At 45.2% G+C, this 12,502-nt stretch overlaps 1 protein-coding gene across 2 annotated transcripts; it reads left to right on the plus strand.

The window, feature by feature from the left end:
- The first annotated feature begins 1,614 nt into the window (after positions 1–1,614).
- On the plus strand, positions 1,615–11,367 carry CEBPG (CCAAT enhancer binding protein gamma). Of its 2 annotated transcripts, XM_010814806.4 has the most exons (3): positions 1,615–1,805; positions 3,155–3,352; positions 7,832–11,367. In XM_010814806.4, the coding sequence occupies exon 3, from the start codon at positions 7,927–7,929 to the stop codon at positions 8,374–8,376; it is 450 nt and encodes a 149-aa protein (XP_010813108.1). In that variant the 5' UTR covers positions 1,615–1,805; positions 3,155–3,352; positions 7,832–7,926; the 3' UTR covers positions 8,377–11,367.
- Positions 11,368–12,502: the final 1,135 nt, after the last annotated feature.

Raw genomic sequence — 12,502 nt, forward strand, 5'->3', positions numbered from 1 at the left:
TACAGGGTTTCCCTAACCCATAGACCAGGTTTGATTCCCTTCTCATAATCTCTTGCAACATCTTGTACTTCTTTCTTAAAATAACAGTGAAAATAGTCATTAGAAAACTGTGTGATTACTGAATGTTTCTAAGTGTAAGCTCCGTGTGGACAGGGACTGTTTGTTGCTGATTCCCAACAGCTTAGCACATAATTGGCACCAAATAAATACGTGTAAACCGAGTAGAAGAAAGAATTACCAGCTACCAGCTGAGGAGGAAATAAATACTCTAGTCTCCTTGGCATTGACTAGACCTGCTGAATGTGGAAGAAGGCCTGCCCAGACAGACAGGCAGAATGCTGGAGCAGCTTGGCAGAGTGGTTAGCAAACCAGAGGATACATGAACCTACCCATAGTTTATTTTTTATACAGTTTTTTAAGTGATTAGGAAAGAGTGGGTGTAGTTATGATTTTGTGAGCAACAAAATCGAATCCAGTTTTAACAGTGCTAAAATCTTGATCAAAGAAATTTCAACTCGGAACACTAAGGGCCAAAGTGAAAGAACATAGTGTTTTTCATGATTCTGTGTCATTCTACCAAGTGTGCTTCTGTGGTTATCAGTGCTCATTTGCAGTTGCCTCCCTTTTGATTTTTACTATCTTTATTTTTTTGCAAATATTTTATCATCTCTTCACTGATTCCTCGAAACAGTCTTATGCGATGAGCTGGTGCCGTGGCCTGGGTGATGAAGAAACGTTTCCTCTTTCAAAGACTCCAGTTTTTGGACGATAAGAAGTGCTAAAGAGGAAGCAATCAAACCTATCTGCCTTCACCCTGAGCGCTGCTTCCTGGTCTTGATACGCTTTCAGATTCTCCTGTGAATTGTCTTAGATAAATAAGGATGGACTGCCATCCATTTTTTGAGATCACGTCTCTGTTCACCTGGAGGACAGTACAGCACAAGAGAATGGATCGTGGAAATGCATTCCCCCATAACCACAGTCTGCACCAATGTGACATCAACACTAATCCTACGTTGGGAAAGTTTTGCTCCCTTCGTCTTTCAACAAGTTTGCAGCTGCCTTCACCGCCCTGAAGTCCAGGTCTTCTCTCCAGGCTCCCTCCGAGTGGTGCTGGCAGTTGGCGGTGAGACGTCCGTCGGGCGCCCAGCGTCCCAGGAGGCGAGCCTGGTGGGCCGTTCCGGGAAACTGTTCCAGGGAGCGACGCCGAGGCGGGGCTCCCCGAGGACGTGGTGAAACTAAAACAGAAATCGGTGATTCAAAACATCATCTCAGGAAATTGTGCTTTCCAAAGACAGGTGTTCCCTTCTCGAGGCTACTAATTGGTTCTCCAATTTCCACCGAACCTTCCCCGCTGTCGGCCGCCCACCCCTCGGAGAGCCGCCCAGCGCGCTCTCCCGGGGAACCCCGGGCAGCCTCTCCGGGCAGCCTCTCCCGCCAGCCCCGCCTGCCCCGCCGAACCGTGGGATACGCCTCCGCCACGTGCCCGCCTCCCGCGCCTAGACCTCCCGCAATTGGCTGGTGACCCTGCCCGTCGCGGGGGGAAGGGCGTGTCCCCCGCAAGACGGCGCTCCCATTGGTCACGACGGCAGCGGCCGCGCGCGCGGACCCGGCGAGGAGGGGAAGCCGGTGGTGGTGGCGGCTGCGGCGGCTGCGGCGGCGGAACGGGCGGAGGCAGCCGGTTTCGTAACCGTCGCTCCTCCTGGCTGACTCTCGGGCTGCGAGGCCTGGGTCGGGTCGGGCCGCGCGGTGCGGGGCCGCTTGGAGTGGAGGCCGCCTGGGAGCGGGCGGGCTGGAGGGGCCAGGTAAGGAGGCCGCGGGCGGGCTGAGGGAGGAGGAGGAGGCCGCGGCGCCGCCGGCCGCTCGCGTGGGCGCGGCCCCAGCCGGAGGAGACCCAGCCCGGCCCTGGGCGGCCGGCTTGCTGGGAAGGCCCCGCGCGGCCCGCGGCGCGGGCGGCGGCCCCGCGCGGCGTCTGATGCAACCTGCCGGCAACACTCGGCGGGGCCGCTGAGCTCATCCCTGGCCCCGGCCCAGCGCCGCGGCGCCACCCGCCGACCCCCGCGTTCCCCCGGCGCCCCTGCTGCCGGCCCGGGACGGGATGCGAGCCCGGCTGTGCCCCACTCCAGAACCCGGCCCTCTTTGTTTCTGCAGTGTGACTAGCCAGGCTCGTATTGGCCCCTGGGGATAAAGGGTGTTCCCAGAATAGCAGAAGGTGGATCGCGTCCTGTTGAGTGCCACCTGGGATTATTTCCTGCAAGTCCTAAACGGCTCGGTGTCGGGCAGTCGGGAATCCAGTTCAGAAGATGGTAGAAAAGTAGGCAGGGAAAGCAGTTGATTTTGAAATATATGACTTTACTCAAATAATGTTGTGTTTCCTTATGGAGCTGTACTTCGAATATATACCCTGCGTTGACTGTTGAGCACAAGTTCGATGAACGTGCAGCCGCCAAGAGTTGAATAGCAAAGAGGAGGGCAAGAAATGAAGCACTTCATTAGCGTGTTTGGAGGGAACACAGGAAAACTGCTAGCCGAGGTGCCTAGGTGGAGAGGATGGAAATGCATGTTTGAGGGGAATGAGAATCTGTTCTTCGAAGTAAGCTTGTGGGTTTTTATTCTTCAGAAGGTTTAATTGCTTGGCTTTCCTCTGATCTGAGGTTTGTGCTGTCATCTAGCATCTTACATAAAATGTGTCCGTTTCAGAAAGGTGTTTAACATAGGTGGGTTACCCAAAAGTTGGTAGGTCTCTCTCCCAGGATACGCTGTCAGTTGAATTCTTGTTTGAAGAGATTATCCTTTAATTCAGGTAGGATATGGGATGCTCAGAGACACATTTGAAATAAAATACTATGGAGGCTTGCTTTACTAAGAAATTTAGTCTTTAAAAGCCCTTGATAACTAAAAGTTAAAATCTGGTTAGCTGTTACTACTTGAGTAGTATTTGGGATAAGCTATTCTTAAAGTTGATTCACTGTTTTGGAAAAACTTAGTGTAAACAAGGCTAAATAATTACAGGATGCTAGTGAGCTGAAGAACTTTTCAGTTTCTTGAGTCCTACTTTTGGTGGGCACACTTGGCAGATTCAGCCATTTTAATACCTGCCTGAAAAACATAGGTAGAACCTAAACTTAATTTTTTTTTTTTTTTTTACCCCCAGAATATCCTCCTAACTTCTCAAGATCGTGTCATAACCCTCGGCAAAGTTGTCTGATCTTGGACAGGTAGTTTCATCCCTAGGGATTTAAACAGCACCTGGTGAGCCCTAGGTGAAGATGAATAGGGCAGAATTCATGTGGCTGAATTTGGTGTTATGGCCTAAGATTGCCCCACCTGATCACAGAAATGGTAAACGCAGGTAGTCACGATTCCATGTTTCTTGTGTGTTCTTAGGCCGGGGGTAGGGGATGCTCCTGTGGGTTCTTATGCTGATAGGTACATTGGTCTCCTACCTTTTTGGTTTTCCCGACCAATCAGTAAAAAGAAAAAGAAAAAAGAGCATGACTCTAAAAGATGTATATTTATAAACAGTGTGGTGTGTTATTAATAGTTGGTGTGTGTTGTAAATGACACCAAAACTAGAGTAAAACGATGACATTAAAAAAAGACAAAAGGTATTTTCTTCTCATACTCCAATGGACCACTTATAGGCTCCCTGAAGGAGTATACTCGTTTGTGGACCCCTGTTTTGGGTCATGAAGCCAGCATGGCAAATGCGTAGAAATCCTGCTCATTTGGGTGTGTGTTAGGGTTTGACGGCTTACTTCACTTCATTTGTAGTACTGAGTTGCCAAACCCTGGCAACACATGCCTAAGAACTTGAGGGTGTGGAAAAACGTAACTGGACAAAGTGGAAAATAAAGGTTCTCAACTGAATGAAGCAAAGACCAGACATGAATGACCTTCACTGTAGAGGCTGGGGACTAGAGTAGCAAATGTTTTTATTTTCCTGTATACCTTTAAGACAGACCAAGAACTTTGGATCGTAAGACTGTGTGTATCTTGAAAAGAAAGTGAAAGTGAAGTCGCTCAGTTGTGTCCGACTCTTTTCGACCCCGTGGACTGTAGCCCACCAGGCTCCTCCGTCCATGGGGTTCTCCAGGCAAGAATACTGGAGTGGGTTGCCATGCCCTCCTCCAGGGGATCTTCCCGACCCAGGGATCGAACCCAGGTCTCCCGCATTGCAGGCATCTTATCTTAGTAACACTCAATTTAATTATGGGTATCTTAGTAACACTCAATTTAATTATGGTTGTTTTAAGAGATTTTTAATGCTAGAGAATCTTATTTTTATATCAGACACTTAAATAAATAAATGTTTTCTCTGAGCCTTTTGAGACTGTATTCAACAAATGTTTCTTGAGCACCACCACTGGATGTTGGGCGTATGGTGACAAAGATGGAGGCCTGCCTCTAGCTTATTCTACAGGGAGCCACACTGTGGAGCTGGCATTGACAGAGAAACTAGGGGAACAAATTGGACAAAAGCACCAAGTGCAGACCATTTAGGGGAGTGATGTTGGCTTCCAGTATTGTTGAGGGGTGATGAGAAAGGGAGCTGGGCCTGAAGAGATTTGATCTGTGTGTGGAAGCCACAGAAGAATATTCAGTGAGAGGCTGCGACACACTCAGGTTTGAGTGTTCAGTTGCTCTGGAGACAGTGGCTGGGGGGAACATTGCTGCCGCAGGGCAGGCTATGCCCCTGAGAGATGGTGTCAGCCTCAGGTGACTGTGGCATAGACTGGAGAGGGGTGGTGGAGTAAGGTGTTTTGGGGGAGACGGGTGGGTAGAATACCAGTAATACCAATGATTTGAACAGATTTGGAACAAGGGACAAATATCTGGATATTTTGGAGTGTAGATCTTCATTGGGGATATTGAAATTAAACATTTATTTGGGAAGGAGGAGAGGAGGAATATCTCATTGTATATATATGGAAAAAAATGACAAGAGGGCTAGGAAAATGCTTGAGACATTTATTGTCCCAAGTGAAACTTGAGAAAATTTTGATTTTGCTGTACTCATTCTAACATTTTGAGTTTTCAGTGTATCCCTGATTTGAATGAATGTCACTTGATTTAAGAAATTTGAATTTAAAAATGGTACCCACTCAGTCCATCTTTCTGAAGATCTGTGGTTGGTTTGTGGCAGTGGCTGTGAAACGTCAGTGTCACCAGAGTCGCTTGCGGCTCCTGTCAAGACGAGCGCTTAGCCCTGTTCTGAGACTGCTGGTGCCTGCGTCTGGGGCAGCCTGAGCATTTGCATGTCTGCCAAGGGGATGCTGATGCCGCTGGTTCAGGGACCGTGCTTTTGGGAACTGCTGCGTTTCAGTTTTCCTTCTGCCTCCTGCCAGAGGGATTCACAGCAAGGAAGCAAGGTGCCGCCCTGCTTCCTGTGGACTGAACTTTGGAACTGCATTTGTCCACGTAGGAGCCAGACTTTCTCGTTTAGGGTTGAACATCCAGATTTGAAATAAGCTTATTTTCCTTTGTAGGTGCTCGTTAAATGTTTGTGAAAGAAACAAAAGCACAGATAACAGTGTAAACTGCAGAACTGTAAACTGTATGTAGCATTTCAAGGTAGCTGTTTTACTCAGTGTAAAAAATAAAATTGGCAATCTGTTTGGAGTAAGTCTTAGCCCCAGTTAGCTCTTTGACCCCCTTTCCATGGTGGATAACTCTTCACCTTGAGCACTGCTTTCTTGGCTTGTCTTTGGTTGGGGAAATAAAAATAACTCCTTTTTTTTTTAATCTCCCAGTTTCCCTTTCTTACATATTTTACCAGTTTGATGATTCCTGTTTGTTTTACAAGCCAAGGACTCATTTTCAAAACCTTGTCTGCTGAGTTCAGTACCTTGGCAAGATGAGTCAGACAGAGGTGAAAGTGCCCTTCCTTGTTCTGGTGTCTTTGAGAACAAAAGCGGGCATGAACTTCACTAAGTTTGGAGCCTGTAATAAGTGTTTTTGGTGACTGGAGTTCATGGTAGAGTGTCAGTGTCAGAGGGCATTTTACATCCCTCCTTTGCAGAGGGGGAAACGGAGGCCCAGAGAGGGAAGGGTGTGTCCAGAGTGGGACGGGGATGTGCGAGCCAGGATGAGAATCGACTTGGTTCCTGGTCTCTACTTCTTTAGATTATTGTTATCTCTGAGTTCATTAGGGATTAGCTTTAAAGACTAACAACCCAGTTGGTATATAGAAGATAAATAAGATGAACATAATCATTGATTGTTGAGATAATCCCAGGAGAGGTGTTAAACAAGTTCTTAAAAATTGAGTAAACACTTCACTTTAGACCAGTAGATAGGCAATAGTATAGATGGCCAGTAACACTATTAATGCTAAGTGTGGTGCAAATTATAGTGAACTGCCACTTGTCAACTGGAAGAAAAAATAGGCAACATGATAAATTATCAAGGGAAATTGTGAAATATTCATTACTGAAGATAAACTTGGAGTAGATATCCATCATGGTTTGGAAGGAAGCTTTTGGTGTTTCCTTAGTACCGAAGTGAGAACAGATGACCCCTCTAGCTCAGGACTGCCTTTGTGGCCTGAAAAACAATGGAAAGCAACGATACATGGCCTTTTGAAAAACGGCCAATACAGAAATGACTCGCTAAAGGTTTGGGCGAAGCTTTTCTTAAGAATTGTGAGGTGTACTCATTTGAAGCTGTTCATGGTTGTGGCTTCAGGTTTTTCCACTGATGCAGTTTTGTGGAAAGAGAACGGGGTCGTTTTATGGCTCCTGCACTGCTTCCTCCATTTCCAGCAGCGTGTGACTTCTTGGTGGGCATAATTCACTCAGTTTAGACAATCTGTCTTGAAGTGGCCTCGTGATGATAGGCTAGGTCTCCTTTTGACACATCTTGAGGCAGTTTTAGGACCAGCGTGGACTCAGAGTAATCCGAATATGACTGGTTTCTGAAACTGACTGTTTCTCGTGGCAGCACTGCAGATTTGGCCTGCCCTCTGTGCTGCTTGAGCAGCGTCAGCCGGGTGCAGGCCTGCCGCTGCCCTGGCTCTTGGTGCAGCCTGACTCCCAGCTTGCACCTCCTTGGATGCATCATCAGGGCCTTTGTTTCTCTCCTTGTGGCATCAGGTTGACAGTGTTGAGATATGTTTACTAGTTATGTCAAGAATTAGGAAAACACTAGAAGCTTGATGAGATGGGGAAGCAAACTGGGTGTCTCAAACTGGCTCTCAATGAGCCAAGAAACTAACTTAGGAAATCTCTGTAAACTACCATCATTTGAGGTCATTAGGAAAATAAAAACAAGCCAAAAAACACATTTTCAAAGTATCCCATACAGATACGCTTTGGGAGAACAGTTAGGTCCTTGATGGCTCAGTCTCTGCACATTGGAGTAAGGGCCACGCAGAGATGGCAGTGCAGCGTTCGCGAGGAGGCCGGACTGGGCGCTCTGCTCCCGCCTTCTGATTTGACTTGGACCAGCAGTTGAGCCATTGCCCCTCTTTTATTGCACTGTCTCTCCTGTTGTAATTGTTCTCTCTCGCAGACTGCCAAGGGCTGTCATTCATATGCTCCACCTAATTAGTGACACCGCTTTGTTTTTTCCTCCCATTTTTGATAACAGTCACAGATGGGCAGTCCCCTCAGGGACTCAGGTGGGTTAAATTTGGCCGTGTGGTGCCTGTGTATTACTTACTTCTCTAAATTACGTGACTTAGACTTCTGAAACATGGGAACAGTTGGCAGTTGTTGTAGATGCTTCTCAGCATAGTCAGTTAATACTGGCCTGCTGTTAAGTACATGCGAATTTGATCTCATTTGATCTTGTCATTTCCAATATTTTAATGCAGTTTTTTCTTAAATAGGTACATGTGAAGATTTCTTGGCAGTTCAGTGTGGAAACCATTGATCACCTTGTCTTCATTCTGCTTGTTCTGTGTTGACAAGGGAGCGTGCCCAAATGAGCAAGGTATCGCAGCAGAACAGCACTCCGGGCGTGAACGGAATAAGTGTCATCCATACTCAGGCTCATGCCAGCGGCTTACAGCAGGTTCCTCAGCTGGTGCCCGCCGGCCCTGGGGGTGGAGGCAAAGCTGTGCCTCCCAGCAAGCAGAGCAAAAAGAGCTCACCCATGGATCGCAACAGTGACGAGTACCGTCAGCGCAGGGAGAGGAACAACATGGCTGTGAAAAAGAGCCGGTTGAAAAGCAAGCAGAAAGCGCAGGATACGCTGCAGAGAGTCAATCAGCTCAAGGAAGAGAATGAACGGTTGGAAGCAAAAATTAAATTGCTGACTAAGGAATTAAGTGTACTGAAAGATTTGTTTCTTGAGCACGCACACAACCTCGCAGATAACGTGCAACCCAGTAGCACTGAAAATACGACAAATCCTGACAAGGCAGGACAGTAGAGCTCACCCCTTCCAAACTTCACACCTTGTGGCTTGAACATTTAAGGTGGGACTACCTACACCTCTCTCATCAGCGGCTGAACCGCCATTATTCAGAGATCCATTGAAGGTTGTTTTCTAGGGTCAGCCCTGAAGAGCTGATTAGCTAAAAATGTTAGACGTGTAACTTGAATATCTGGTTTTAAATGATAAGGATTTTTGTGGGGATAAAAAACACTTAAAGGTATATGGTAAAAAAAAAAAAAACTGCCCTGGAACCTTGATGTTCTTAATAAATGCTGACTTCCCAAAAAAATGTTTCTTTTTTAGGTTGACAAAAGGAATGGGGAACTGGCAAGTCGTGCGGAAGAGTCTTGGTTTTAATGGATATGGTTAATTGGATGAAAGAAAGCTGAATGCGACCTCTGTTCATCTATTTGTGACTCGTTTCTAAATTATGTATTAAAAATGCTTAGGGCTAATAGAAACCAATCACTTTATAATTTGGAGTGATTTTATGTATAGCATAAACCCTGTTTCAGCATAACTAGTTTTACCCAACAAATACTAGTTTTTTGAATAGTGATGACAAGTTACGTAAAGAAACCCCATTGCATTTTAAAGGCAGTATGCAGCCAACTGGCTTAAAAATAGAAATAGCATTTAGGAAGCAACTAGGTTTTTTAAAAGTAAAAGCAAAGCATATTAGAATTACACTCTTGGGGTACCTTTGGGTTATTAGATTGGCATTATTTTGTTAAACAAAACAATGGTTTAGAGAAACTCCGTATCAGTTTTAGCTTCTGCAGACACTAGTAAGCTTTTTTTTTTTTTTACACCATTTGCACAGCCTGGTTAGTAAATCAAAGCATCTTAACAGTTTATGTCCACCCAAATTGCGGGTTAGGATTTTGAATATTAATTTCAGCAGGTAGTTTCTCTGTTCACATACGTTGCACTGGGGCCGAGGATTTTGAAAGCAAAAAGTTCCTGTGAAGGCTCACTTGTATTTGACCTTAACCAACTGGTTATTAGAAAAACACATGTCAACTCCATGCCATTTCCCAAAATAATAGCCTAACAAAACTTGAAAGTATAAGGTTTAGCAGTTAATTTATTTCACTTAAACACATCTTTTTGTATTGTTTTTGTGACATTTCTTAGTTAGTGGGCTCTATTCCAGACTTTTGTACCACTTTTTATTCATTTGTATGCATTTATGTCCCATAAATTATTTAGCAAGAAAATACTGATAAAACTCAGGATATTGATATTTCTGTTGATTACTAAAAAGTGGCAGTCGCTAGAATGGGAATCTCTAGGATCTGGATTATATCAGTGTTGGTAGTTTTGATTGCCGTTGTTTTTCTTTGAATGCAATTCTAGCTCAAATTTGTTGGAGTCTGTTTTTTTCTTCTTCCAGTGTTTGTTTTTGGATGACCCAGGCTGGTGACAAGAGGCTGAGTCACATCAGATTTAAACAGTTACCAGCTGTCTTATTTGAACGTGGTCATTTTAGGCCGCATTGTTGTTTCACACCAAGACCCTGGGACATTGTAACCAGGATGCAGTTCAAGTTGCACCCTCAGGTGGATGGAAGAGTGGCGTCTGTGCCCTTCTGGTCAGCAGCAGACATCACAGTGCCCTGCAGCTCAGCAAAGCCATTAACAAAGGCCAAGAATCCCTTCTGCATGTGACACGAGCCCAGTATTGTCCCATGAGAGCCACCATCCCAGGATGGCTAACTCCCGATAGAGCCAGGAGACAGGATAGGGGTTGCTGTTAGGGTCCAACGTTGGTTACCTTGGTTGGAGTATCAATCAACTTGTAGGTTGATAGAGGTTTTAAATAACTAGGAGATGCCCCAGAATCCTGCTGAATCTTCAGTAGCACCTCACTGGGGATGCAGTTAGGTCTCCTGAACCTTCAAGCGTCTATAAGAGGTGCTACAGACATTTTAATCTATTTACTAAACAGTATCTTTCAGAAATGAATGTCCACATGGAATTTATCCTTACCCATTATATGAAGTGACCTAACTATCTTGGAAAAGAAGCTTTAGGGAAATCATCAGGAATGTACTCAGTTATTTCAAATAAGAAAGTAAGATTGGAACTTTTGGAACAATTGATTCAAACTTTTCTTTTACCTATGCAAATCAGAACTAGCACAAGCAGTCGTGCAGTTTTATGCATAATGTAAAAAAATGTTAACCATGGCCTTGACTGTCTTACTGAAGTGTTTGGGAATGAAAGGTTTTCATTTGATAGGTTTATCAGTATAAAATGGAGGGAACCCAAGTATGGGGAATGGGCAAGTGTAGAGCTTTGGGAATTGTAAAGGACTTGTAACTTTTTTGTTCTGTAGGTTTCGTATGAACCATTAGGATATGACCTGCCTTTGCTGGCAGGTCTAGTGGTCTAGGAATTAGGCTTCAGTGTAAATTTCTAGCTGCCTCTGAGTCTTCTGGGGTGGGTGCTTTCTGACCGGTCCTGGCTGCGGGTGGTACCAGTGAACAGTGCTTCCTGCTGTCCGGTCCCTTTTAGTTACTGGGGTGTGAGCTCATGCTTTGGACATTCTTAGCAAGAAGTAGTAAGATTTTAATAAAATATGACCAGAACTTTGAAATTCAGGTCATGAGTGTGAAATTCTCAAATTTACATAAAGAAGTAGAAGTATGTACACTTTAATGTTTGAGGTTAAAAGGAAGGAAATCATAGCAGCTTTTGATGTTTCTTAATCCCCGTTAGAAGGTTTGAAGCTTTGTACCTGAACAACCCCGTTGAAGCACTAGGAGTGTTTTCGATGCCTTAGAAATAGAAAACTTTCGTCTGACAAAAGCTAGGAAGGAATAAAGTCCATTCTATAGCTGTTAGATCTGCCTCTCAGGAAAAAGTACTTGTTCTTTTTGTTCCTGGCTTTCCTCAGTTTGTGAGATAACTCTATTTTTTTAAATATAATTTTATTTCTTTCAATGGATTTGAAATAAAAAAAAAAAAACTTTGGAATAATGCCTGTATTTCATTGTGGGTTTCTTTGTTAGATGCCAAGAAAGTAATCCAAGTTTGTTCGCCAGCTCTGAGGAGCAGGCAGATGGATGCCTGCAGCCTCTATGTGCTCAGCCCAAGGCAGGGGTGAGGCGGGTGTGGGGGCACGCAGAGGCGCTTTTGTCCCGTCTCTGCTGTGCTCAGTTGTGTCCAACTCTTCGCAACTCCATGGACTGTAGCCCTCCAGGCACTGTCCATGGGATTTTCCAGGTAAGAATACTAGAGTGGATTACCATTTCCTTCTGCGGGGGATCTTCCTGACCCAAGGCTCAAACCCATGTCTCTTGGATCTCCTGCATTGGCAGGCAGGAGTTTTTACTGTTCAGCAACCACGTCTAGGCTTCCCTTAATGACGGGAACACAGTTGTCTCTGAATTTAGAGTGCCTCTTCTGTTACGTTCTCTGTCACCTAATGTAAGAGTATATACCAGAACAGAGGGAGCAGAAACACGCATGCTGCTTGGACACCCAGTGTCTCAGAGTGCAGCCTCCACCTTCAGGGTACGAAATCAGTTCTTGGGCTTTGAGGTCGATGGGACATCAAAGTCAAGCCTCTCCCCTCACAGTACAGTGTATAGTACATGCACTGTCTTCATCTGAGTGTCTGTAAAAAGGAGTTCATAAATACAAGCCTGAGAAAAGCTGATCTGAGTGTTTCAAGGGAAGACACCATCTAGATCCTTGTCTTCTATGATCCTTCAGTTATTTTCATGTCTTGGGAAATAGATTTCTACTTACTGCATCTTAATGAAAACTGTAGTGCAGTAATGATTTCTGTGGGTAGTACGTCCCATTTCATTTTTATGAATTAGTTGTAAGTTAGCATCCAACAACTTGTCAGGAAATTCTGTATCAAGATGGTTGTGAGGGTGCCAGCCCTATTTCAATAAAAGCACTTTAGACCTACTGCTCAGTGGCTGTCTGGGAGTGAAGAGCGCATGTGCCTTTTACACGTTCTAGGAAGAACAGCAACCCTGAATACCCTTTTACTGCAAAGTCCCCGCTCCTCCCAGCACTCCAGACTTGAAGGGTATGCAGGGGTGTCCAGAGAACAGGGCTTGGAAGAGAATGGAGTTGTTAGGCGTCACACATCACACTTG

The sequence above is a fragment of the Bos taurus genome, chromosome 18, assembly GCF_002263795.3.
Source record: "Bos taurus isolate L1 Dominette 01449 registration number 42190680 breed Hereford chromosome 18, ARS-UCD2.0, whole genome shotgun sequence".
NCBI classification, from domain to species: domain Eukaryota; kingdom Metazoa; phylum Chordata; class Mammalia; order Artiodactyla; family Bovidae; genus Bos; species Bos taurus.

Excerpts from the sequence above, each read along its gene's own strand:
- CEBPG (XM_010814806.4), top strand. The coding sequence starts at position 7,927 with ATGAGCAAGGTATCGCAGCAGAACAGCACTCCGGGCGTGAACGGAATA.